At 45.0% G+C, this 27,463-nt stretch overlaps 1 protein-coding gene across 4 annotated transcripts; it reads left to right on the top strand.

Annotated features, from left to right (window-relative positions):
* Positions 1-238: 238 nt before the first annotated feature.
* prkag3b (protein kinase, AMP-activated, gamma 3b non-catalytic subunit) lies at positions 239-19,637 on the top strand. Of its 4 annotated transcripts, XM_042306882.1 has the most exons (14): positions 239-489; positions 1,695-1,731; positions 2,632-2,744; positions 3,925-4,006; positions 5,445-5,503; positions 5,912-5,957; positions 7,695-7,749; positions 7,859-7,985; positions 8,194-8,359; positions 9,030-9,067; positions 9,196-9,342; positions 10,423-10,516; positions 15,870-15,945; positions 18,973-19,637. In XM_042306882.1, the coding sequence occupies exons 1-13, from the start codon at positions 472-474 to the stop codon at positions 15,920-15,922; spliced, it is 1,035 nt and encodes a 344-aa protein (XP_042162816.1). In that variant the 5' UTR covers positions 239-471; the 3' UTR covers positions 15,923-15,945; positions 18,973-19,637. The 4 variants fall into 4 exon arrangements, 3 of the variants coding, with proteins under 3 accessions (XP_042162816.1, XP_042162818.1, XP_042162819.1); XM_042306884.1 differs by lacking the exon at positions 18,973-19,637 and having other exon boundaries at positions 9,244-9,342; positions 15,870-16,123; XM_042306885.1 differs by lacking the exon at positions 18,973-19,637 and having other exon boundaries at positions 240-489; positions 2,604-2,744; positions 15,870-16,123.
* Positions 19,638-27,463: the final 7,826 nt, after the last annotated feature.

Here is a 27,463-nt window from a genome sequence, read left to right as displayed (position 1 = left end):
CTGTCTCTGTCTGTCTCAGCAGCACTGATCTGTCTCTGCCTGTCTCTGTCTGTCTCAGCAGCACTGATCTCCTTGCCTGTCTCTGTCTGTCTCAGCAGCACTGATCTCCTTGCCTGCTGCTAACCCTGTAGCCTTTCTTGCCCTTTTTATTGCAGGGCTGGTCTACGGTATACACACACACACACACACACACACACACACACACACACACACACACACACACACACACACACACACACACACACACACACACACACTGTTATTCCCCCTTCCCTCTGACAGTCCCCCTCATGCAACAGTCCGCTCCCTCGCTCCCAATTTAGTCCCCGCTGCTCTCAGGGACTGGAGCACAGTTGGATCATGCTCAGGAGGTGACAGGAGCAGCCCCAGTAAAACCGTCTCTCTCAGCCTGCTCCGTCCACTCCTCTCCCTCTATCCAGCCCAGCCTCTCCTCTCTTCAGCCTCAGAGCCATGGAGTCTTCCCATGAGGTAAGGCAATGAAGCAGAACATTCTCACCTGTCCTCCTGAAGCATGTTGTTGTGTTGCGTGAGTGTGTTAAACAGGTTTTACGACAGCTGCACACCTACATGGATGGTTAGGAACTGAAGACTGCTTCACTGTGAGAATCTAGGTCTGCTACAGTTATAGACGACACCAGTACAGTAGACTGTTGTAAATAGATATACTTGTTGTTGAACTGTTAGCACGTTGTGAATTCTTATCAACGTTGATACCGCAGCCTACATCTTGTAACCTCAAGTGTAGAAGTGCCAAGCGTCACAATCCCGGTCTCCAGAGAATTGCAAGCTGCGAAGCCAAATACTTCACTAATTTTTCTCTCACCCTTTTCATGAAGACATTGGCTTGCCTCAGAGCAGAAGAAGACAAGGTTTATATGAAAATCTAGTTCGATGAGTTTGAAACGAGAACAACATTCATTTTGTCTTAGCTGTTAGCTAACAGTTAGCTGTTGCTAAGACCCTGTGTCGTTCCAATACATTCCTTTTGTTTGTAGCTCTCAGTCCCTGCTTGATATGTGTCAAGGCATTCTGTTGACAGTGTTGACAAGCTCTTGTTTTGTATTTAGCTTCCTGGCCCTGTGTGGCAACCCTCACACCTGACTGCTTTACGGTTAAACTAAGCACAATGTATGTCCTTACAACACACTATATGAGTTGGCATACAGTACATACAGTACATACCATGCCAAGTATTGCACATCAATAGAAATAAGTCACTGTTATGTTGCTTCTTACTTAAAACCCATGTATCTATGTTTTTAATGACTGGGTAATGTCTGTGAGATATTCTGTGAGACCTACTCTGCGAGTTCTACTCTGTGAGTTCTACTCTGTGAGATATTCTGTGAGTTCTACTCTGTGAGATAATCTGTGAGCTCTACTGTGAGATATTCTGTGAGACCTACTCTGCGAGTTCTACTCTGTGAGTTCTACTCTGTGAGATATTCTGTGAGTTCTACTCTGTGAGATAATCTGTGAGCTCTACTGTGAGATATTCTGTGAGCTCTGCTGTGAGATATTCTGTGAGCTCTACTGTGAGATATTCTGTGCCCATCAGATATGCAGATATGCATCTTCAACCCAGAAATGTAACTCAAATAACGTGAAACTCACACAGACACGCATTGGGAGTTGAAGAACAAGTAATTATAGAATCTTCTGTCTTTGTGCAGGTCCCCTTCATGGATGGTCTCACTATGAAGGAGATAGGTAACTCTACTGTGTGATATTCTGTGCCCATCAGATATGCAGATATGCATCTTCAACCCAGAAATGTAACTGTAACGTGTCATACAGACACGTTGGGAGTTGAAGAACAAGTAATTATAGAATCTTCTGTCTTTGTGTGTCCCCTTCATGGATGGTCTCACTATGAAGGAGATGTGTGTGTGTGTGTGTGTGTGTGTGTGTGTGTGTGTGTGTGTGTGTGTGTGTGTGTGTGTGTGTGTGTGTGTGTGTGTGTGTTGTTGTATCGATACTGTTGTATTGCTGCTATACCAGACAGACCTTTTCACACTCCCGTGCTGACAGAACCAACCTGTCCTGGTTCTACCGTGCCGAAACAAACCAACCTGTCCTGGTTCTACTGTGCCGACAGAACCGACCGTTCCTGGTTCTACCGTGCCGACAGAACCAACCTGTCCTGGTTCTACCGTGCCGACAGAACCAACCTGTCCTGGTTCTACCGTGCCGACAGAACCGACCTGTCCTGGCTCCACTCATATTTCACATTGTCCTTCTTCAGCACGGTCCCAGCTGCTACGGTGGATGTGTAACCAACTAGGCCAGTTCAGTACACCTTGGTTTGGCTTGGCCTGGTTCGGTTTGGCTCAGTAGTGTGAAAAAGCCTCTCTGAGAGTGTGTTAGGACAGTGGATCTGAACCCTCTTCTCTGGGACCCACCAAGGTTACACAGTTTTTTGTTCTAACCCTGAACTACCTGATTAACATAACCTAGGGCTTGACGATTTGTTGACATACTGGCTCTGGAATGGATCAAATCCATGGTTGGGGGGGTTTAAGGTTTTTTTCGGGGTGAGGTTAGAGAAGCCCTGTGTCAGGACACTGACGGACCTGTGGCAGGGTGCTCCACCCCTGTTCCTCCCTGCAGCCCCAGCCTCGGCCCCAGATGCCAACGTCTACACCAAGTTCATGAGGAACCACTGCTGCTATGACGCCATTCCAACCAGCTCCAAACTGGTCATCTTCGACACCACCTTGCAGGTACATTCAAGCTCCCCCAAAAGCTCAACTTCAACATTGCAATGTTATTTCGTGGGTTTAATTCCCAGAGGCACCACCCGTATGCACGTATGTCTGTGAGTTACATTGGATAGAATCGTCTGCTAAATGGCAGATATTGTTTATTAGAAATTGTTTATTTAATGGGTCATAAAACCTTTTTTTTTGTCTTAAATTGGAATCGCTGAAATGTCTTTGCAACATAGCAATGAGCGACCAGACACCCAACACGACCAATGAGCGACCAGACACCCAACACGACCAATGAGCGACCAGACACCCAACACGACCAATGAGCGACCAGACACCCAACACGACCAATGAGCGACCAGACACCCAACACGACCAATGAGCGACCAGACACCCAACACGACCAATGAGCGACCAGACACCCAACACGACCAATGAGCGACCAGACACCCAACACGACCAATGAGCGACCAGACACCCAACACGACCAATGAGCGACCAGACACCCAACACGACCAATGAGCGACCAGACACCCAACACGACCAGACACCAACACGACCAATGAGCGACCAGACACCCAACACGACCAATGAGCGACCAGACACCCAACACGACCAATGAGCGACCAGACACCCAACACGACCAATGAGCAGACACCCAACACGACCAATGAGCGACCAGACACCCAACACGACCAATGAGCCCAGACACCCAACACGACCAATGAGCGACCAGACACCCAACACGACCAATGAGCGACCAGACACCCAACACGACCAATGAGCGACCAGACACCCAACACGACCAATGAGCGACCAGACACCCAACACGACCAATGACGACCAGACACCCAACACGACCCAGATGAGCGACCAGACACCCAACACGACCAATGAGCGACCAGACACCCAACACGACCAATGAGCGACCAGACACCCAACACGACCAATGAGCGACCAGACACCCAACACGACCAATGAGCGACCAGACACCCAACACGACCAATGAGCGACCAGACACCCAACACGACCAATGAGCGACCAGACACCCAACACGACCAATGACCAATGACCAATGAGCGACCAGACACCCAACACGACCAATGAGCGACCAGACACCCAACACGACCAATGAGCGACCAGACACCCAACACGACCAGCGTATCAGAGTTTCTGTGTTTTTGTGTTTCAGGTAAAAAAAGCTTTCTTTGCTCTGGTGGCGAACGGTGTTCGGGCGGCGCCGCTGTGGGATAACAAGCTGCAGTGTTTTGTAGGTAAGGTAACCTGGAACCCGAGCATTTCCCAATCTGGCATCTAACCTTTAAAGTCCAATGGGTCAGCTATGAGTTTAGACTCAGATTACAGACAGACACCCCGTAATATCAATGCAGCATTCCTCTCAAACCCCAACAACCCAACTCCGCTTCTCCTGCTTGGGGATCAGCTAGGCGACTGTCTGGGTTCAGAGGTTAGGGTCCCTGAAATTAGACCGTAGGTAGTTGAACCATAAAGTAAGTGGCGGATGGTTTGAAAAGGTGTAAGTTACTGCTGTGTGTGTGTACGACGTATCTGCGGTTTTGGTTACACGTCTCTCTGTATTCACGTCTAACCGTGTTTCCTGTGAATGAGTATTTTATAAATATATAAATCCCTTATGAGGCTACTAAACATCCCTCCTTGTCTCTGGGAGGGTTATAAACAGGGGTGTTGATATGATTAAATGCAGATCATCAATTAGCTAGACCAATGCTGGCTCCATGCTGGCTCCATGCTGGGTCACTGCTGGGTGGCCTTTCAAGAAACCTTTGAAAGGCAAGTGGGCCGGGTCCGTTCCACCCTTCCCACCAGGCTGGTCTGGTTTCTGGATTAGGATGCGTCCCAAAATGACACCGTATTCCCTACGTTAGTGCACTACTTTTGACCAGGGGCCCTGCACACTATATAGGGAATGGGATTCCATTTGGACCTTAGCCCTGGGCTGTTTTCTGGGTTAGAGCCAGATCCATCCCCTCTGCAGAATTTGGTGCCAGAGATCTAACTATAGTACAGCACCTGAGCTCCAGTGTCTAGTGGGACTCTATTCTGCATCCCAAATGGCACCCTGTTCCCTCGTCAAAGAAGTGTACTATATAGGGAATAGTGTGTCGTCTGGGACAGAATCCTATAATCCCCTGCACCCTTTCTGTGGTTATTTATACACAGCTACACCACTGAGAATGTCAACGGGCCCTCATACAGGAGCACACCAGATGATTGAACCTGTCTGTCTGTCTGTCTGTCTGTCTGTCTGTCTGTCTGTCTGTCTGTCTGTCTGTCTGTCTGTCTGTCTGTCTGTCTGTCTGTCTGTCTGTCTGTCTGTCTGTCTGTCTGTCTGTCTGTCTGCCTCCTGCCTGCCTGTCCTTCCTGTCTGTCTGCCTGCCTGTCCTGCCTGCCTGCCTCTGCCTGTCTGTCTGTCTGCCTGCCTGCCTGCCTGCCTGCCTGTCCCTGCCTGCCTGCCTGCCTGTCTGCTGTCTGCCTGTCCTGTCTGTCTGTCTGTCTGCCCTGCCTGCCTGCCTGCCTGTCTGTCTGTCTGTCTGTCTGTCTGTCTGCCTGCCTGCCTGCCTGCCTGCCTGCCTGCCTGCCTGCCTGCCTGCCTGCCTGCCTGCCTGTCTGTCTGTCTACAACATAGTTTAGTCCCATTTAAAGCTTCGTTCTTTCCCTGTATCCTTCCAGGTATGCTGACCATCACAGACTTTATCAACATTCTCCACCGGTATTGGCAGTCTCCTCTGGTGAGTGATCTGTTGTTGTTGGACCTGGCATCCAGATTACTGGAGCTGGAGTACAAAGCAGGAAGCTCATCGTAATGCAGGACCACAGAAGTAGAAGTTATATAGGACCCTGCTAATGTCTCACTAGACACTAGTCTCACACAGTATACCGCTGTGTTGTATGGTATATATGTGTGTCTCACACGATAACCCTGTTCCTGGAGATACCCTCCTGGAGATTTTAACTCCAACCCTGTTCCTGGAGACATACCCTGCTGGAGATTTTAACTCCAACCCTGTTCCTGGAGACATACCCTCCTGGAGATTTTAACTCCAACCCTGTTCCTGGAGAGAGACCCTCCTGTAGGTTTAAACTCCAACCTTGTTCCTGGAGATATAAACCTCCTGCTGTACACTTGTGTCTTCCAGGTAGAGATCTATGAACTGGAGGAGCACAAGATAGAAGACTGTAGAGGTGACTATAAACCTGTAGAGGTGACTATAAACCTGTAGAGGTGACTATAAACCTGTAGAGGTGACTACACACCTGTAGAGGTGACTATAAACCTGTAGAGGTGACTATAAACCTGTAGAGGTGACTATAAACCTGTAGAGGTGACTATAAACCTGTAGAGGTGACTATAAACCTGTAGAGGTGACTATAAACCTGTAGAGGTGACTACACACCTGTAGAGGTGACTATAATCCTGTAGAGGTGACTATAAACCTGTAGAGGTGACTATAAACCTGTAGAGGTGACTATAAACCTGTAGAGGTGACTATAAACCTGTAGAGGTGACTATAAACCTGTAGAGGTGACTACACACCTGTAGAGGTGACTATAAACCTGTAGAGGTGACTACACACCTGTAGAGGTGACTATAAACCTGTAGAGGTGACTATAATCCTGTGGAGTTGACCATAAACATGTGGAGGTGACTATAGCCCTGTGGAGGTGACTATAAACCTGTAAAGGTGACTACAAACCTGTAGATGTGACTATAAACCTGTAGAGGTGACTATAGCCATGTGGAGATGACTACAAACCTGTAGAGGTGACTATAATCCTGTAAAGGTGACTACAAACCTGTAGATGTGACTATAAACCTGTAGAGGTGACTATAGCCATGTGGAGATGACTACAAACCAGTAGAGGTGACTATAATCCTGTAGATGTGACTATAATCCTGTATATGTGACCGTAAACCTGTAGAGGTGACTATAAACCTGTAGAGGTGACTGTAAACCTGTAGAGGTGACTAGAGACCTGTGGAGGTGACTATAGACGTGTAGAGATGACTATAAACCTGTAGAGGTGACTATAAACCTGTAGATGTGACTAGAGACCTGTGGAGTTGACTATAAACCTGTAGAGGTGACTAAAAACCTGTGGAGATGAATACAAACCTGTAGAGGTGACTATAAACCTGTAGAGGTGACTAGAGACCTGTGGAGGTGACTATAAACCTGTAGAGGTGACTAAAAACCTGTGGAGGTGACTACAAACCTGTAGAGGTGACAATAAACCTGTAGAGGTGACTACAAACCTGTAGATTTGACTATAAACCTGTAGAGGTGACTATAGCCATGTGAAGGTGACTATAAACCTGTAGAGGTGACTATAAACCTGTAGAGGTGACTATAAACCTGTAGAGGTGACTGTAGACCTGTAGAGGTGACTAGAGACCTGTAGAGGTGACTGGAGACCCATAGAGGTGACTATAGACCTGTAGAGGTGACTGTAGACCTGTAGAGGTGACTGTAGACCTGTAGAGGTGACTAGAGACCTGTAGAGATGACTAGAGACCTGTAGAGATGACTGTAGACCTGTAGAGGTGACTAGCCACCTGTAGAGGTGACTGTAGACCTGTAGAGGGACTGTAGACCTGTAGAGAAGACTAGCCACCTGTAGAGGTGACTGTAGACCTGTAGAGAAGACTAGCCACCTGTAGAGGTGACTGTAGACCTGTAGAGGTGACTGTTAACCTGTAGAGGTGACTAGCCACCTGTAGAGGTGACTGTAGACCTGTAGCTACCTAGAAATACAGTAGATGGCACAATGGAATCCCCTTGGGGTTTTGGTCTAGGTATCCATAAAACCACTTTGAAACAATTGCTGTAATATAAAGAAGGCTTTATGAAATACATTTGATTGATTAAAAGTCTTGTTTAAATTCTCTCTCTGTGTGTCTCATCCTGCTTCATGATCCAGAGGAATTGCTGAAGTACTCCAACCATACTCTGATCAGTATCACACCTGACTCCAGGTAACTAGCGGTGCCTTACCTTCTCGAGCCCCTAGTCTCCACATTTCTTTGTGCCGTCTCGCCAACTCCTAAGCCGTTGTCAGGACAACCCGTCTCTTGTTCTCTACAGCCTTTTTGATGCCATCTATTCTCTGCTGAAGTATAAGATCCATCGGCTGCCTGTGATCGACCCAGAGTCTGGCAACGTCCTGCACATCCTCACCCACAAACGCATCCTCAAGTTCCTGCATATCTTTGTGAGAACCTCTTTCACATTAGCCTATCTGATAAACAACATGTAATGATTCTGGACACTTGATAGCCTGGTCCCAGATCTGTTTTTTGACATATCTTTCCAATTTCTATGGCCATTGTGACAAGGACCATATAGGAGTTGACAAGACATCTCAAACTGATCTGGGACCAGGCTAGAAACCTTTTTCTGCCACCATTCTTTCCTCCCAGGGCACCATGATACCAAAGCCTCGGTACCTCCAGAAGAGAATTGAGGAGGTGGACATTGGAACATTTAAACAGATTGCTACTGTCCGGGAGACAGACACGGTGTACGACGCCCTGGCCATCTTCGTACAGCGGAGGGTCTCCGCTCTGCCAGTGGTCAATGAGGAGGGTATGTGTCTGGTTTCACCTCAGTGATGAAAACACCTTTAACATTTACTTCCACTAACATTTAGGAAAATTAGAGCTATTTTGTTTTACGATGCCAAATGCTAGGGTTAGCTCTTTAGCTTTAGTTTGAACGACAAATGCTAGGGTTAGCTCTTTAGCTTTAGTTTGAACGACAAATGCTAGGGTTAGCTCTTTAGCTTTAGTTTGAACGACAAATGCTAGGGTTAGCTCTTTAGCTTTAGTTTGAACGACAAATGCTAGGGTTAGCTCTTTAGCTTTAGATTGAACGACAAATGCCAGGGTTAGCTCTTTAGCTTTAGTTTGAATGACAAATGCTAGGGTTAGCCCTTTAGCTTTAGTTTGAACGACAAATGCTAGGGTTAGCTCTTTATCTTAAGTTTGAACACTTAATGCTAAGGTTAGCCCTTTAGCCCTAGTTTAAATGCCTAATGCTAGCGTTAGGCCTTTAGCCCTAGTTTAAATGCCTAATGCTAGCGTTAGCCCTTTAGCCCTAGTTTAAATGCCTAATGCTAGCGTTAGCCCTTTAGCCCTAGTTTAAATGCCTAATGCTAGCCTTAGCCCTTTAGCCCTAGTTTAAATGCCTAATGCTAGCGTTAGCCCTTTAGCCCTAGTTTGAATGCCAGCCTTATCTGTATGTCTTCTGTTTTCAGGGAAAATCAAGGCCCTGTACTCCAGGTTTGATGTGATTGTAAGTGGCACCATGTCAATAACTCTGCATTGAGAAGGAAAACAGCATGCAAATGATTCACATGGGAAATGTTCCTTGGATTTGCCCCCCCCCCGTCCCCCGTCCCACACCTCCCTGTGTTGCTGTAGAATCTGGCCGCTCAGAAGAATTACAATAACCTGAACATGACCATGCAGGAGGCGATCAGTAGCAGGGCCTGCTGTGTGGACGGGGTGCTGAAGTGTTACCCTCACGAGACTCTGGAGACTATCATCGATCGTATTGCTAAGGCAGAGGTAAAGACTACTGAAGTTGTTTCCCTGCTGGTCGTGGTGTACTGTCCCCGCTGTGTCCCTCCTGTCACAGTCCTGTATATAGTAGTATAGTACAGTAGTATAGCATAGTAGAGTACAGTAGTATAGTATAGCAGTACAGTATAATACAGTAGTATAGCATCGCATAGTACAGGAGTATATTATAGTACAGTAGTATAGTATAGTACAGTAGTATAGTATAGTAGTATAGTACAGTAGTATAGCATAGTATAGTAGAGTAGTATAGTAAAGTACCGTAGTATAGTACAGTAGTATATTATAGTACAGCAGTATAGTACAGTAGTATAGTATAGTACAGCAGTATAGCATAGTACAGTAGTATAGTGTAGTACAGTAGTATAGTACAGTACAGTAGTATAGTACAGTAGTATATTATAGTACAGTAGTATAGTATAGTACAGTAGTATATTATAGTACAGCAGTATAGTGTAGTACAGTAGTATAGTACAGTACGGTAGTATATTATAGTACAGCAGTATAGTATAGTACAGTAGTATAGTACTGTAGTATAGTCTAGTACAGTAGTATAGTCTAGTACAGTAGTATATTATAGTACAGTAGTATATTATAGTACAGTAGTATAGTACAGTACAGTAGTATATTATAGTACAGTAGTATAGTACAGTAGTATAGTGTAGTACAGTAGTATAGTCTAGTACAGTAGTATAATATAGTACAGTAGTATAGTCTAGTACAGTAGTATAATATAGTACAGTAGTATAGTCTAGTACAGTAGTATCCCTATTGACTCTGGTCCAAAGTAATAAACTACATAGGGTGCAATTTGCCGTGTCTCTTCCCTTCCTCCTCTTCTTCCACCCTCGCTCCTCTTCTTCCACCCTCTCTCCTCTTCATCCACCCTCTCTCCTCTTCCTCCAGGTTCACCCTCTCTCCTCTTCCTCCCAGGTTCACCCTCTCTACTCTTCCTCCCAGGTTCACCCTCTCTACTCTTCCTCCCAGGTTCACCCTCTCTCCTCTTCCTCCCAGGTTCACCCTCTCTCCTCTTCCTCCCAGGTTCACCCTCTCTCCTCTTCCTCCCAGGTCCACCGTCTCGTGCTGGTGGATAAAGATGACGTGGTGGGGGGGATCGTCTCGCTCTCTGACCTCCTCCAGGCCCTGGTCTTGACCCCGGCAGGTATTGATGCCCTTTTCTCTTAGCACCTGACTGTGGGTTGGGGGGTCCATCTATCACTACCCACCACCTCTCAGCCCCTCCCCAGCCCCAACCCCAGGTAAGCCCACTGGCTGTCGGTCGCCCTCTAGTCCTGTCCTGCCTTGCTAGTCCTGCCCTGTCCTTTCCTGCCTTGCCCTGTCTTGTCCCGCCTCCCCTCGCTTCCTCCTCTCCTCTACTCTCCCCTTCTCCCCTCTCCTCTCCCCTCATCACCTCTCCTCTAGCCTCTCCCCTCCCCTCCTTTCCCATTTCCCCTCCCCTCCTTTCCCCTTTCCCCTCTCCCCTTCCCTCTCCCCTCCCCTCCTTTCCCCTCTCCCCTCCTCCCCTTTCCTCTCGCCTCCCGGCTCGCTTCCTCCCCTCCTTTCCTCCCCCTCGCTTCCTCCCCTCCTCTCCCCTCCCCAACCCCAGGTCCTCCCCTCTCCTCTCCCCCCTTCACCTCTCCTCTAGCCTCTCCTCTCCCCTCTTCACCTCTCCTCTAGCCTCTCCTCTCCCCACCTCTCCCCTCCTTTCCACTCCCAGCTTCCCTCCTTTTCCCTTCTCCTCTCACCTCATCCCCTCTTCTCCCCTCGTCTCCTCCCTGCCACCTCCTCTCTTCTCCCCTCCTTTCCACTCCCTTCCTCCCTTCTTTCTTCCCTGCTTGCCTGCTTGGCTTGTTGTCCTGTTGTCCGCCTGCTGCCCTGTCCGCCTGCTGCCCTGTACGCCTGCTGTCCTGTTGGCCTGTGGGACAATTCTTTCAAACCCAAGAATCTACAGAACTTGATGATTCTTGCTCAATCATTTTTCCAGCATCTGTCATCGACTCACTCTGCCTTGGCTCATCATGCTCCTCACTGTGGCCTGACCAGAGTAGAGGTCGAATGGGCGGTCTCTGACGAGAGTAGAGGTCGAATGGGCAGTCTCTGACCAGACTAGAGGTTGAATGGGCGGTCTCTGAACAGACTAGAGGTCGAATGGGCGGCCTCTGACTAGACTGGAGGTCGAATGGGTGGTCTCTGACCAGAGTAGAGGTCGAATGGGCGGTCTCTGACCAGACTAGCGGTCGAATGGGCGGTCTCCGACCAGACTAGAGGTCGAATGGGCGGCCTCTGACCAGAGCAGAGGTCGAATGGGCGACCTCTGACCAGAGTAGAGGTCGAATGGGCGGTCTCTGACCAGAGTAGAGGTCGAATGGGCGGTCTCTGACAAGAGTAGAGGTAGAATGGGCGGTGCAGCGGTCTCTGTCTGGAGTAGAGGTAGAATGGGCGGTGCAGTGGTCTCTGTCTGGAGTAGAGGTAGAATGGGCGGTGCAGTGGTCTCTGTCTGGAGTAGAGGTAGAATGGGCGGTGCAGCGGTCTCTGTCTGGAGTAGAGGTAGAATGGGCGGTGCAGCGGTCTCTGACCGGAGTAGAGGTAGAATGGGTGGTGCAGCGGTCTCTGACCAGAGTAGAGGTAGAATGGGCTTGCAGCGGTCTCTGACCAGATAGAGTAGAATGGGCGGTGCTCACTCTGACCAGAGTAGAGGTAGAATGGGCGGTGCACTGTCCTGACCAGAGTAGAGGTAGAATGGGCGGTGCAGCGGTCTCTGACCAGAGTAGAGGTAGAATGGGCGGTGCAGCGGTCTCTGACCAGAGTAGAGGTAGAATGGGCGGTGCAGCGGTCTCTGACCAGAGTAGAGGTAGAATGGGCGGTGCAGCGGTCTCTGACCAGAGTAGAGGTAGAATGGGCGGTGCAGCGGTCTCTGACCAGAGTAGAGGTAGAATGGGCGGTGCAGCGGTCTCTGACCAGAGTAGAGGTAGAATGGGCGGTCAGCGGTCTCTGACCAGAGTAGAGGTAGAATGGGCGGTGCAGCGGTCTCTGACCAGAGTAGAGGTAGAATGGGCGGTGCAGCGGTCTCTGACCGGAGTAGAGGTAGAATGGGCGGTGCAGCGGTCTCTGACCAGAGTAGAGGTAGAATGGGCGGTGCAGCGGTCTCTGACCAGAGTAGAGGTAGAATGGGCGGTGCAGCGGTCTCTGACCAGAGTAGAGGTAGAATGGGCGGTGCAGCGGTCTCTGACCAGAGTAGAGGTCGATCGATTATGAATTTTCAACGCCGATACCAATTTATTGGAGGACCAAAAAAAGCAGATACCGATGAATCGGACGATTTATATCTATATATTTTATTTGTATTTTATATATATATATATTTTATTTGTATTTTCATATAAATGTATTTTTATATATCATTCTGCCGTTTACCACAGCTCATTGGCTATCTACCCAGCTAGATTTCAAGAAGATCAGTGGTCATTGGGCAGAAAATACCGTCAATCAATGAAACTTGAGGTCTTTGCTCTCGTTGTCTTCAAATCAGTTCACTTCGGTCAATACGCCCCGCAAAAAAAAGAAATCAAGTTTGGCTGTGTTTTTTGAAAATAATGACAATTACAACAATACTGAATGAACACTTTCATTTTAACTTAATATAATACATGAAATCTATTTAGTCTCAAATAAATAATGAAACATGTTCCATTTGGTTTAAATAATGCCATAACAAAGTGTTGGAGAAGAAAGTAAAAGTGTAATATGTGCCATGTTAAAAAGCCAACGTTTCAGTTCCTTGCTCAGAACATGAGAACATATGAAAGCTGGTGGTTCAATATTCCCAGTTCTTCAATATTCCCAGTTATGTTTTAGGTTGTAGTTATTATAGGAATTATGACGTGTCGACTATTTCTCTCTATACCATTTGTATTTAATATACCTTTGACTATTGGATGTTCTAATAGGCACTTTAGTATTGCCAGCTCAGGAGTTTGAAGTCATAAACAGAGCCGTGTTTCAAGCACAGCGAAGAGCTGCTGGCAAACACAGGAAAGTTTAAATGAATACTTACGAGCCTGCTGCTGCCTACCATCACTCAGTCAGACTGCTCTATCAAGTATCAAATCAAAGACTTAATTATAATATAATAAACACAGAAATACGAGCCTTTGGTCATTAATATGGTCAAATCTGGAAACTATCATTTCGAAAACAAAATGTTTATTCTTTCAGTGAAATACGGAACCGTTCCATATTTTATCTAACGGGTGGCATCCATCAGTCTAAATATTCCTGTTACATTGCACAACCTTCAATGTTGTGTCATAATTACGTACAATTCTGGCAAATTAGTTCACAACGAGCCTGGTGGCCCAAACTGTTGCATATACCCTGACTCTGCGTGCAATGAACGCAAGAGAAGTGACACAATTTCCCTAGTTTAATATTGCCTGCTAACCTGGATTTCTTTTAAAATTTCTTGTGACTCCCAAACCCGCATGCGGGAGCGTAATCATCGCCTGAAAACAATTAGCATAACACAACAGACATAAATATCCCTAGAAAATATTCCTATTCATGAAAATCACAAATTAAATATATTGAGACACAGCTTAGCCTTCTGTTAATCACCCTGTCATCTCAGATTTTCAAAATATACTTTACAGCCAAAGATAGATAAGCATTTGTGTAAGTTTATCGATAGCCTATCATAGCATTTTGTCCAGCTAGCAGCAGGTAACTTGGTCACGGAAATCAGAAAAGCAATCAAATTAAATAGTTTACCTTTGATGAACTTCGGATGTTTTCACTCACGAGACTCCCAGGTAGAAGTTCATTTTTTCCCAAAATATTATTTTTGTAGGCGAAATGGCTCAGTTTGTTCTTCACGTTTGGCTGAGAAATCGCCCGGAAATTGCAGTCACGAAAACGGCGAAAAATATTCCAAATTAGCTCCATAATATCGACAGAAACATGGCAAACGTTGTTTATAATCAATCCTCAATGTGTTTTTCTAATATCTATTTGATAATACATTCCTCGGGACAATTCGTTTTTCAGTAGGACCGATTGGAGTAATGGCTACCTCTGTATTTTACGCGAGAGTCACCCTGGGGGACATCAGGTGACCACTTGCGCAATGTAGCCCCCTACGGGTATTCTTCAACATAAATGCGTAAAACTACGTCACAATGCTGTAGACACAACAGGATAACTAAATATGCAGGTTTAAAAATATATACTTCTGTGTATTGATTTTAAAGAAAGCCATTGATGTTTATGGTTCGGTACATTCGTGCAACGATTGTGCTTTTTTTTCGCAAATGTGTTTTTTGTTAAATCATCACCCGTTTGGCGAAGTTGAAGTAGGCTGTGATTCGATGATAAATTAACAGGCACCGCATTGATTATATGCAACGCAGGACAAGCTAGTTAACCTCGTAATATCATCAACCATGTGTAGTTAACTAGTGATTATGTTAAGATTGATTGGTTTTTCATAAGATACGTTTAATGCTAGCTAGCAACTTACCTTGGCTCCTTGCGTAACAGGTGGTCAGCCTGCCACGCAGTCTCCTCGTGGAGCGCAATGTAATCTGCCATCATGCCGATTACCGATTGTTATGGAACTTTCAAATCGGCCCTAATTAATCGGCCATGCTGATTTAATCAGTCGACCTCGAGACCAGAGACCAGAATATCTGTCTCTGTGTCTGTGAATAACCTCTGTAGAGTCAACATGGAATTTTAACTCTGAATGGCTACATCCCAAATGGCACCCTATTCCCTATGTATAGTGCACTACATTGGACCATATTCCCTATATATTTCACTACTTTTGACCAGATATGGGCCCTGGTCAAAAGTAGTGCACTATGTATGGAATAGGGTGCGAATTGGCAGCCTCTGTGTGAGAGGGAGGCTGTTGTCAGTCAGTTCTGTGTGAGAGGGAGAGGGAGGCTGTTGTCAGTCAGTTCTGTGTGAGAGGGAGAGGGAGGCTGTTGTCAGTCAGTTCTGTGTGAGAGGGAGAGGGAGGCTGTTGTCAATCAGTTCTGTGTGAGAGGCAGGCTGTTGTCAGTCTGTGTGAGAGGGAGAGGGAGGCTGTTGTCAGTCAGTTCTGTGTGAGAGGGAGAGGGAGGCTGTTGTCAGTCAGTTCTGTGTGAGAGGGAGAGGGAGGCTGTTGTCAGTCAGTTCTGTGTGAGAGGGAGAGGGAGGCTGTTGTCAGTCAGTTCTGTGTGAGAGGGAGAGGGAGGCTGTTGTCAGTCAGTTCTGTGTGAGAGGTGAGAGGTGACTGCAGTAAACCAATCTGCTTGACCCATTTCTTCTTGTTTGCATAGCGTTTGTTTTGATCATCAAAACAGCATCTTTGTCTTTGATGTTTCTGAGCTGCCGAACTGCATAAAATGAAACAAGGACTAAAATGAAACCATTTAAGACAACACATCTTCATGTTGGAGGTGAAATCAGACATGCTTGATTTTTGTAAAGTCTTTGTCAAAAATAATGACTTGTTGATCTGCTTCTTTTTACAGAGATTTCACAAAGAGCTCAAACTCTGACCACTGAAGACAAATTGGGACACTAATAATGAATGAAGACAGAAACTCTGTAAATATTTTTTTGATTTTGCTCGGTAATTTTAAAATGCTTTTTAAAAGGTTTATTATTTTCTGATAACACAATACTTTCATATTTTTATATTCATACTTGTGTTTGTTTAGTACTTGTTTGTATACATTCAACAACAACAAAACAAATTTACATTTTATAAAATCTCTCCTAACCCATTCAAAACTATTATTTATTTATTTATATATATATATATATATATATATATATATATATATATATATATATATATATATATATATATATATATATATATATATATATATATACAGTACCAGTCAATAGTTTAGACACACCTACTCATTCAAGGTTTTTCTTTATTTTGTACTATTTGCTACATTGTAGAATAACAGTGAAGACATCAACAACTATTAAATAACACACATGGAATCATGTAGTAACCAAAAAAAGTGTTAAACGAATCAAAAATATATTTTAGATTCTTCAAAGTAGCCACCCTTTGCCTTGATGACAGCTTTGCACACTCTTGGCATTCTCTCAACCAGTTTCACCTGGAATGCTTTTTCAACAGTCTTGAAGGAGTTCCCACTTATGCTGAGCGCTTGTTGGCTGCTTTTCCTTCACTCTTTTCCTTCACTCTGCGGTCCAACTCATCCCAAACTATCTCAATTGGGTTGAGGTCAGGTGATTGTGGAGGCCAGGTCATCTGATGCAGCACTCCATCACTCTCCTTTTTGGTCAAATAGCCCTTACACAGCCTGGAGGTGTGTTTTGGGTCATTGTCCTATAGAAAAACCAATGATAATCCCACTAAGCACAAACCAGATGGGATGGTGTATCGCTGAAGAATGCTGTGGTAGCAATGCTGGTTAAGTGTGCCTTGAATTCTAAATAAATCACTGACAGTGTCACCAGCAAAGCACCCCAACACCATCACACCACCTCCTCCATGCTTCACGGTGGGAAATTCACATGCGGAGATCATCCGTTCACCTTCTCCGTCTCAAAAAGACACGGCGGTTGGAACCCAACATCTCAAATTTGGACTCATCAATCCAAAGGACAGATTTCCACCAGTCTAATGTCCATCGCTCGTGTTTCTTGGCCCAAAAAAGTCTCTTCTTCTTATTGGTGTGCTTTAGTAGTGGTTTCTTTGCAGCAATTCAACCATGAAGGCAAGCAGACTCCTCTGAACAGTTGAGATGTCTGTTACTTGAACTCTGTGAAGCATTTATTTGGGCTGCAAGTTCTGAGGTGCAGTTAACTCTACTGAATTTATCCTCTGCAGCAGAGGTAACTCTGGGTCTTCCTTTCCTATGGCGGTACTCATGAGAGCCAGTTAACTCTACTGAATTTATCCTCTGCAGCAGAGGTAACTCTGGGTCTTCCTTTCATCATGAGAGCCAGTTTCATCATAGCACTTGATAGTTTTTGCAACTGTACTTGAAGAATCTTTCAAAATTCTTGAAATGTTCCGTATTGACTGACCTTCATGTCTTCATGTAATGATGACCTTGACCTTCATGTAATGATGGACTGTCGTTTCTCTTTGCTTATTTGAGCTGTTCTTGCCATAATACGAACTTGGTCTTTTACCAAATAGGGCTATCTTCTGTATACCATAACTTGAATGGGTAGGTGTGTCCAAATGTTTGACCACTACTGTAAATATTATGTATCTTTAAATAATGTTCTTCTGGTCCATAAATATTATGTCATCTTTAATTAATAGGTCCAGTACCATATTAACAATGTACAGGGATACTGGAGTGATGGAGGTAGATACAGTGCCTTGCGAAAGTATTCGGCCCCCTTGAACTTTGCACGCCCAATTTTTCAGTTTTTGATTTGTTAAAAAAGTTTGAAATATCCAATAAATGTCGTTCCACTTCATGATTGTGTCCCACTTGTTGTTGATTCTTCACAAAAAAATACAGTTTTATATCTTTATGTTTGAAGCCTGAAATGTGGCAAAAGGTCACAAAGTTCAAGGGGGCCGAATACTTTCGCAAGGCACTGTATATATAGGAGTAAGGAGACTAGATATCAGGATATCTGATAAACAGAGTAGCAGCAGCGATTCTACGGGAGTGTGTATGCTTGCATATGTGTAGAGTCAGTATGAATGTGTTTGTGGGCAAATGTGTGTTGGAGTCTCAGTGTGAGTGTGTAGAGTCCTTTTGAGTGTGCATAGAGTCACTGCAAAAATTTAATAAAAGGGTCAATGCAGATAGTCCATGTAGGTATTTTTTGTTAGATGTTCAGCAGTCTGATGGCTTGGGTGTAGAAGCTGTTCAGCAGACTGATGGCTTGGGGGTAGAAGCTGTTCAGCAGTGTGATGGCTTGGGGGTAGAAGCTGTTCAGCAGTCTGATGGCTTGGGGGTAGAAGCTGTTCAGCAGTCTGATGGCTTGGGGGTAGGAGCTGTTCAGCAGTCTGATGGCCTGGGGTAGAAGCTGTTCAGGAGTCTAATGACTTGGGGGTAGAAGCTGTTCAGCAGTCTAATGACTTGGGGGTAGAAGCTGTTCAGCAGTCTGATGGCTTGGGGATAGAAGCTGTTCAGCAGTCTGATGGCTTGGGGATAGAAGCTGTTCAGCAGTCTGATGGCTTGGGGGATAGAAGCTGTTCAGCAGTCTGATGGCTTGGGGGTAGAAGCTGTTCAGCAGTGTAATGACTTGGGGGTAGAAGCTGTTCAGCAGTCTGATGACTTGGGGGTAGAAGCTGTTTAGCAGTCTGATGGGTTGGGGATAGAAGCTGTTCAGCAGTCTGATGGCTTCGGGATAGAAGCTGTTCAGCAGTCTGATGGCTTGGGGGTAGAAGCTGTTCAGCAGTCTGATGGCTTTGGGGTAGAAGCTGTTCAGCAGTCTGATGGCTTGGAGGTAGAAGCTGTTCAGCAGTCTGATGGCTTGGGGGTAGAAGCTGTTCAGGAGCCTGTTGGTATCAGACTTGGTGCTCCGGTACCTCTTGCCATTCGGTAGCAGAGAGAACAGTTGCTTGAGTCTTAGACATATTTCCATGTCTTCCTTTCCCACCGTTTTGATATGGAGGTACTGAATGGAAAGGAACTCGACCCCAGTGCTGTACTGGGCTGTCCGCACCACCATCTGTAGCGCCATGCGGTCGACAGTGATGCACTTACCGTACCAAGCAGTGATGCAGTCAGTCAAGATGCTCTCAATGATGCAGCTGGATACATTTTTTTGAGGATCTGAAACCAAATCTTTTCAAAATTGGGAACAACAACAATGGGAAGAACATTTTCTTTGGGAACAGTAGAAACAGAAAGGTGTCTGGGGGGTGAATGGGAGGGAGTCTGCCAGGAAGGACAGCAGTCTGCCAGGAAGGACAGCAGTCTGCCAGGAAGGACAGCAGTCTGCCAGGAAGGACAGCAGTCTGCCAGGAAGGACAGCGGTCTGCCAGGAAGGACAGCGGTCTGTCAGGAAGGACAGAGGTCTGCCAGGAAGGACAGCGGTCTGCCAGGAAGGACAGGAGTCTGTCAGGACTTGAGGCTGCCAGGACAGGAGTCTCCTGATGAAGAAGGAGCCTCACCTATGACCTTACCTACACCCTGACACTGGCCTCGCCTGCTGCACAGATATATACCCCTCTTTATCCTGTCTACCCCCTGACCCTACCTAACCCCTGACCCTGCCCACCCCCTGACTCTGCCTACCCACTTACCCTACCCACTTACCCTACCTAACCCCCCCTGACCCTACCTACCCCTGACCCTGCCAACCCCTGACCCTACCCCCTACCCCCTGACCCTGCCCCCTACCCCCCCTGACCCTGCCTAACCCCCTGACCCTGCCTAACCCCTGACCCTACCTACCCCCTGACCCTGCCTACCCCCTGCCTAACCCCCCTGACCCTGCCTACCCACCCCTGACCCTGCCCCCCTGACCCTACCTAACCCCTGACCCTGCCTAACCCCTAACCCCTGACCCTACCTACCCCCTGACCCTACCTAACCCCTGACCCTGCCTACCCCCTACCTGACCCTGCCTACCCCCCTGACCCTGCCTATCCCCTGACCCTACCTAACCCCTGACCCTGCCTAACCCCTGACCCTGCCTACCCCTGACTCTGCCTAACCCTAACCCCCTGACCCTGCCTACCCCTGCCTAACCCCTGACCCTGCCTACCCCTGACCCTACCTAACCCCTGACCCTACCTGCCCCTGACCCTGCCTAACCCCTGACCCTACCTAACCCCTGACCCTACCTAACCCCTGACCCTACCTACCCCCTGACCCTACCTACCCCTGACCCTACCTACACCCTGACCCTGCCTACCCCCTGACCCTACCTAACCCCTGACCCTACCTAACCCCTGACCCTACCTACCCCTGACCCTACCTACCCTGACCCTACCTACACCCTGACCCTGCCTACCCCCTGACCCTACCTACCCCCTGACACTACCTAACCCCTGACCTGGATGCTACTGTCTGTGCCTCATAACAGTCTTGAAATGTAAACTTTTTAAAAAGTGTAATACTTGGATCAATGTAAAGTATTTTCAGACAAACATTAAACATGTAACTAAACTGAAATTAAAATTGGATTGTCATAGCAATATTCATAACAATTGAACCGTCTAATTTTGTAGTGGTGTTGAGTCTCTCTCTACCTCAGGAACGTAATGCGTACAATATGTTTGCAGTAGTCATTAGTATTAGGTGATATTTGTTTCTGCCTTACACCTTATTTGTTCTTTATGCAATATTCAATGACACAGTTGCAGTCATCCATTGTAAACCAGTCAGCAGAAAAGGTAAAACATACAACTGAGAATTCATTCTAGGTTGACATTACAGAAACCTGTGTAAAATGCTTGATGTGGTCAATACTGATTTCACATTCTACTGAATTAAATGTAATAAATTATTACCTCTGAATATCTAGTGTTTATTACAAGCATTAGGGACAGTGTGTTTTGGTAAACACACCAAGCATTAGGATGAGACCGTGTGTTTTGGTAAACACACCAAGCATTAGGCTGAGACCATGTGTTTTGGTAAACACACCAAGCATTAGGCTGAGACCATGTGTTTTGGTAAACACACCAATCATTAGGCTGAGACCATGTGTTTTGGTAAACACACCAAGCATTAGGCTGAGACCATGTGTTTTGGTAAACACACCAATCATTAGGCTGAGACCATGTGTTTTGGTAAACACACCAATCATTAGGCTGAGACCATGTGTTTTGGTAAACACACCAATCATTAGGCTGAGACCATGTGTTTTGGTAAACACACCAAGCATTAGGCTGAGACCATGTGTTTTGGTAAACACACCAATCATTAGGCTGAGACCATGTGTTTTGGTAAACACACCAATCATTAGGCTGAGACCATGTGTTTTGGTAAACACACCAATCATTAGGCTGAGACCATGTGTTTTGGTAAACACACCAATCATTAGGCTGAGACCATGTGTTTTGGTAAACACACCAATCATTAGGCTTAGACCATGTGTTTTGGTAAACACACCAAATGCAACGTTCATATGGACAGAATATCACAGAAAAGCAGGTGGTGTTAAACAGAACCAAGAATTAGAACTGGACAACAGAACCCTATAAATAGAACTGGACAACAGAACCCTATTGATAGAACTGGACAACAGAACCCCATAGATAGAACTGGACAACAGAACCCTATTGATAGAACTGGACAACAAAACCCTATAGATAGAACTGGACAACAGAACCCTGTTGATAGAACTGGACGACAGAACCCTATAGATAGAACTGGACAACAGAACCCTGTTGATAGAACTGGACAACAGAACCCTATAGATAGAACTGGACAACATAACCCTGTTGATATATTTGGACAACAGAACCCCATAGATAGAACTGGACAACAGAACCCTGTTGATTGAACTGGACAACATAACCCTGTTGATAGAACTGGACAACAGAACCCTGTTGATAGAACTGGACAACAGAACCCTATAGATAGAACTGGACAACAGAACCCTGTTGATAGAACTGGACAACATAACCCTGTTGATAGAACTGGACAACAGAACCCTGTTGATAGAACTGGACAACAGAACCCTGTTGATAGAACTGGACAACAGAACCCTGTTGATAGAACTGGACAACATAACCCTGTTGATAGAACTGGACAACATAACCCTGTTGATAGAACTGGACAACATAACCCTGTTGATAGAACTGGACAACAGAACCCTGTTGATAGAACTGGACAACAGAACCTGATAGAACTGGACAACAGAACCCTATAGATAGAACTGGACAACAGAACCTGATAGAACTGGACAACAGAACCTGATAGAACTGGACAACAGAACCTTATAGATAGAACTGGACAACAGAAACTGATAGAACTGGACAACAGAACCAAGGAAAATGAAGATGTTAGGTGTTAGTCTTTTCAGCCTATATCATCTTCAAACTCTCCTTCCTCCTCAGCTGTGGCGTCCTGGTAATGCTGGTACTCTTGACACCAGGCCATTCGTGTTGCTCTCTGCCTCAGTGAACTCTGTCTCGTCCAGCTTCACGGTACACGAAGCAGATATCGTAGGCTTCATTGTCTACGCAATAAGTCTGTTCATCTGTTCTCTACAAGCTGGTGAACGGAGAGGGTAACATTTTAAGACTCAATAACAGTGTCTGATACTTTGGTAGAGGGCACAACTGTAAAAGTGTTCATGATTTCGGTCGGGTATTCTTCACGGATTTTGCTGATCAGCAGAGTTCCCATGCCGGATCCTGTGCCTTCACCCAGGGAGGGAGTGAGTTGGAATCCCTGTTGGAATCCAAAACAGAGTCCACCAGCTCCCGGGCCTCTTTCCTCAGAACAGTCACAGCTCCTCTTTCGAACAGAGCCTCTTTTTCCTCACCACATCCAGAACAGAGTCCACCAGCCTCTTTCCTCACCACATCCAGAACAGAGTCCTCTTTCCTCACCACATCCAGAACAGAGTCCACCAGCTCCCGGGCCTCTTTCCACCACATCAGAACAGAGTCCACCAGCTCCCGGGCCTCTTTCCTCACCACATCCAGAACAGAGTCCACCAGCTCCCGGGCCTCTTTCCTCACCACATCCAGAACAGAGTCCACCAGCTCCCGGGCCCTTTGTGTAGTGGCCTTTAGCCCAGTTGTTACCAGCACCACTCTGCCCTGTGAGCAGAAAAATACATTTTAGGCATTTTCAATACATTCATTTGACAATTTCCCCCAATTTTAGTTCATGTTATCTGTGTTGTGTGTAACCTGAGTGAATTGGCTAATACACATTTAAAATATTTGACTGATGACATCGTTGTGACATCATTTTATTTGCATTTACAAACTTCACATACCAAAGACAAAATTATCTTTTTATTATTATCTAAAGGTTTCTAATGGTCCAGAGTGAACTGAATCCATGCCTGACTCCAGATTCTAATGGTCCAGAGTGAACTGAATCCATGTCTGACTCCAGATTCTAATGGTCCAGAGTGAACTGAATCCATGTCTGACTCCAGATTCTAATGGTCCAGAGTGAACTGAATCCATGCCTGACTCCAGATTCTAATGGTCCAGAGTGAACTGAATCCATGTCTGACTCCAGATTCTAATGGTCCAGAGTGAACTGAATCCATGTCTGACTCCAGATTCTAATGGTCCAGAGTGAACTGAATCCATGTCTGACTCCAGATTCTAATGGTCCAGAGTGAACTGAATCCATGTCTGACTCCAGATTCTAATGGTCCAGAGTGAACTGAATCCATGTCTGACTCCAGATTCTAATGGTCCAGAGTGAACTGAATCCATGTCTGACTCCAGATTCTAATGGTCCAGAGTGAACTGAATCCATGCCTGACTCCAGATTCTCTGGGAACATATTTTCCTCCTGTTGGGACACAAATGCAGAAGAATTAATGTAAAATAGTCCAACTAGACAGCTAGCTAATGTTACGAAGTTAAATGTTGTGCACATTGGCCCACCGGTTGTCTCATTGTAGTAGAGATTAATCTTCCCTTTCCTATTATAATTTCCCACATTTTTTGCGCGTACAATATACATTAGCTCAGTATACAGACAATATACATTAGCTCAGTATACAGACAATATACATTAGCTCAGTATACAGACAATATACAGGAGCTCAGTATACAGTACAGTACAATATACAGTAGCTCAGTATACAGTACAGTACAATATACATTAGCTCAGTATACAGTACAGACAATATACATTAGCTCAGTATACAGTACAGTACAATATACAGTAGCTCAGTATACAGTACAGTACAATATACAGTAGCTCAGTATACAGTACAGTACAATATACAGTAGCTCAGTATACAGTACAGTACAATATACAGTAGCTCAGTATACAGTACAGTACAATATACAGTAGCTCAGTATACAGTACAGTACAATATACAGTAGCTCAGTATACAGTACAGTACAATATACATTAGCTCAGTATACAGTACAGTACAATATACATTTGCCTTGAGAAAGGCAAATGTGTTTAACTCATAGTTATTAAATATAGACTTTTTAAAATCAAACATTCTTGAAATTTCTTCTATCTGAAAGGTATGACATGACAAAAATAAAGTTTAGTCTGTTTTTAATTGATTCTTTGTCTGTCCTGAGTGTGTTTAAACTGTGCGGGTCAGTCTGACCCATAGCACAATGGATGTCGTTTTCTTTTCCAGCAAAGCACAAGAGTTAAAGGTTTCACTGAATGTTTCAATGAGACATTTAATAACTCTGACAGCTTGTTTTGGTTGATCTGTTTTGAACTCCAAGCACAGACATGGAAGTTCATTTCCTGAAGCATGAATCATTGAAAAACATGTATTTATTTTATTGTGACATCAGTGAGATTCAAATCATAATCTTCTGTTTTCTATCCATGTGTTTAGTCCACTGTGCCACAAGGATGGCGTTAGCGTACGAAGCTGTTCGTTTTGGTTTATTCAAACGGACCCCATTTCAAACGAAACAAACACTCATTTAAGATCCGGTGTGGCCAATCAGTGGTGCGCGGCCAAACACACCTGAACACACTCAACAAGATGCTCGACAGACAGGAGTTTGATTGACGCTGAGAACAGAATGCAATATGTTTTTAAATAACATTCTGTGAACGTTCTCTGAACCTCACTAACGTTTCCTTGTGGGTTTTTTATGGAACGTTTTTTTTTTAAACGTTCTCAGAACAATTTGAGACCGGGACTTTTTAAATAGAACGATGAGGTAACCTCTTAGTAAACTTTATACTGAAGTCCTGAAATTTCCCACAGAAAAACATGTTGTTTCTTAAATGTTCTGTTGGACTATTTGAGAACAAACCAGTTGGAGAAAAATAATGTGTTTTTTGACAAGTTCCTTAAATGTGCTGAGAATGTTCCTAAAACAAGCAACTACCCTGCACCATTCCCAGAACATTGTGGGAAGATTGTTTGTAAAATAACCACAGAACAACCACACTCTCACCAAGCCCTAGAAACATATGGTTCTCAGAACATTGTGTACTAGCTGGGACACACACACACACACACACACACACTCAAAACCACAATTTTATATTTTTAGGTTTTGCTGAGATTGCTAAAGTCCATAGTAATCCATGGAAATAATGAACGAACAGAAATCTATCACGGCTCCAGCATCCTCAACAAAGATCAGTTTAAACTTGTTAAACTCTGGCGCCCTCTGGTGGCTCTTTATAATACCTTCAGGAAATACATTTCAAACTATAAGTCTTACAATTACCTGGTTAGTACTGTTAGAAAGGTCAGACCTGTGGGATTCTGAGACAGTTGCATTCAACTGTGACTATTACAGAACCAGAGCAACAACAGGCAAAGAAAAGCAACATTTTTTCTCATATTTTTGTTCCTTCTTTTTGGGGAGTGTTTTGGTTCCCCAATTGTCCCCATGTTAGGGAATAAGAGATTTGAAAGTCTAGGTTTGAAATAAAAATAGTCAATAATGACTGTTTTCTAATGAAGTAAAGGGTTGGTGCTATGCCTTTTTTTGGGGGGGTCCTTGAATGATGTACAGTTGCTTAAAAAACTATTCATCTCCTTTGACTTTTTCAAAATGTCGTAACAGCCTGAATATAAAATGAATGAAATAAAAAAAATAAAAAAATAACATCAACATGGAATTCTTGTTTTTTGACATTTTTACAAATGACGGAAAATTGCAAGGAAAAGTGTCTGATTCATGATGTTTTAAAGCCATTTAAGCTACGGCCATTATCAGTAAAAAAACAAAAAAAAACAAAAGCGTGATAAAAGTTGGAAATTAAATGCAGTCAACTCAAGTTCTGCAAGAATGCATTGACGACGTGAAGCTAACTGGACTTGAAAGGATGCCATGCACTTGGTTTTGTTTTCCACACTACAAACACCAGATTGCACGGTGCTGCCTGACGTGTCACAAGGTGAATCAAATCATTATACTGATGACAGTTACGGGATGTAATGTTTAACCGTTGTTTTGTGTGTGGTGAAGTTTTGGAGAATTCATCTCCCCGTTAAGATACTTTGATATTTCAACTATTTCCAATCTTCATCTCCCCATCAACTACATTTTTTCCAAATAGGAGATATGTCATTTGTTGAAGATTATTTAGCAAATCAAAGTAACTTTTGTCATTTGACTTTTGTTTGACTGCCGTTACAAAGTTTGTATGATTTGACAACGCTATAGCCTTCTCGGGGTGTGCTCTGTGGGTCCTGATCACGCTCTGTGTTGAAATAGCCTAGGCTTACTGCTGAATTAACTGGGGAACATGGTAACAATCAGAATTTATGAACAACCTTTTTTTACGCAATTCACAACAATGTCATTTGCGATCAAAAGTTACTCTACCATTTATTAAATAACAGTTTTACTTGCTGTGAAATCTTTACATAGTGGCACCACCAAGACGGACAGGTGGCGCAGTGACAATCGTATTTTTGGAGAACAGAATAGTGACCATATCTTGTCTTTAAATGTTTTAAATGGGCACTTTCCCATTTCCCAGGACTTTGGGGATAAGAATTATTCCTCGTATTGAAAGTTGGGAGATTTTCAGGAAAATATGAATCCCTACCTCTCCTCTCCTCCTTTCTGTTCTTCCTCTCCTCTCCTCCTTTCTGTTCTTCCTCTCCTCTCCTCCTTTCCTCTCTCCCTCTCTTCCTCTCCTCTCCTCCTTTCTGTTCTTCCTCTCCTCTCCTCCTTTCTGTTCTTCCTCTCCTCTCCTCCTTTCCTCTCTCCCTCTCTTCCTCTCCTCTCCTCCTTTCCTCTCTCCCTCTCTTCCTCTCCTTTCCTCCTTTCTGTTCTTCCTCTCCTCTCCTCCTTTCCTCTCTCCCTCTCTTCCTCTCCTCTCCTCCTTTCCTCTCTCCCTCTCTTCCTCTCCTTTCCTCCTTTCTGTTCTTCCTCTCCTCTCCTCCTTTCCTCTCTCCCTCTCTTCCTCTCCTTTCCTCCTTTCTGTTCTTCCTCTCCTTTCCTCCTTTCTGTTCTTCCTCTCCTCTCCTCCTTTCTGTTCTTCCTCTCCTCTCCTCC

This window comes from Oncorhynchus tshawytscha, linkage group LG26 (genome assembly GCF_018296145.1).
Source record: "Oncorhynchus tshawytscha isolate Ot180627B linkage group LG26, Otsh_v2.0, whole genome shotgun sequence".
Lineage (NCBI taxonomy): Eukaryota > Metazoa > Chordata > Actinopteri > Salmoniformes > Salmonidae > Oncorhynchus > Oncorhynchus tshawytscha.
Note: the sequence above shows the minus strand (reverse complement) of the source record. Positions and strands in the feature narration are given on the sequence as shown.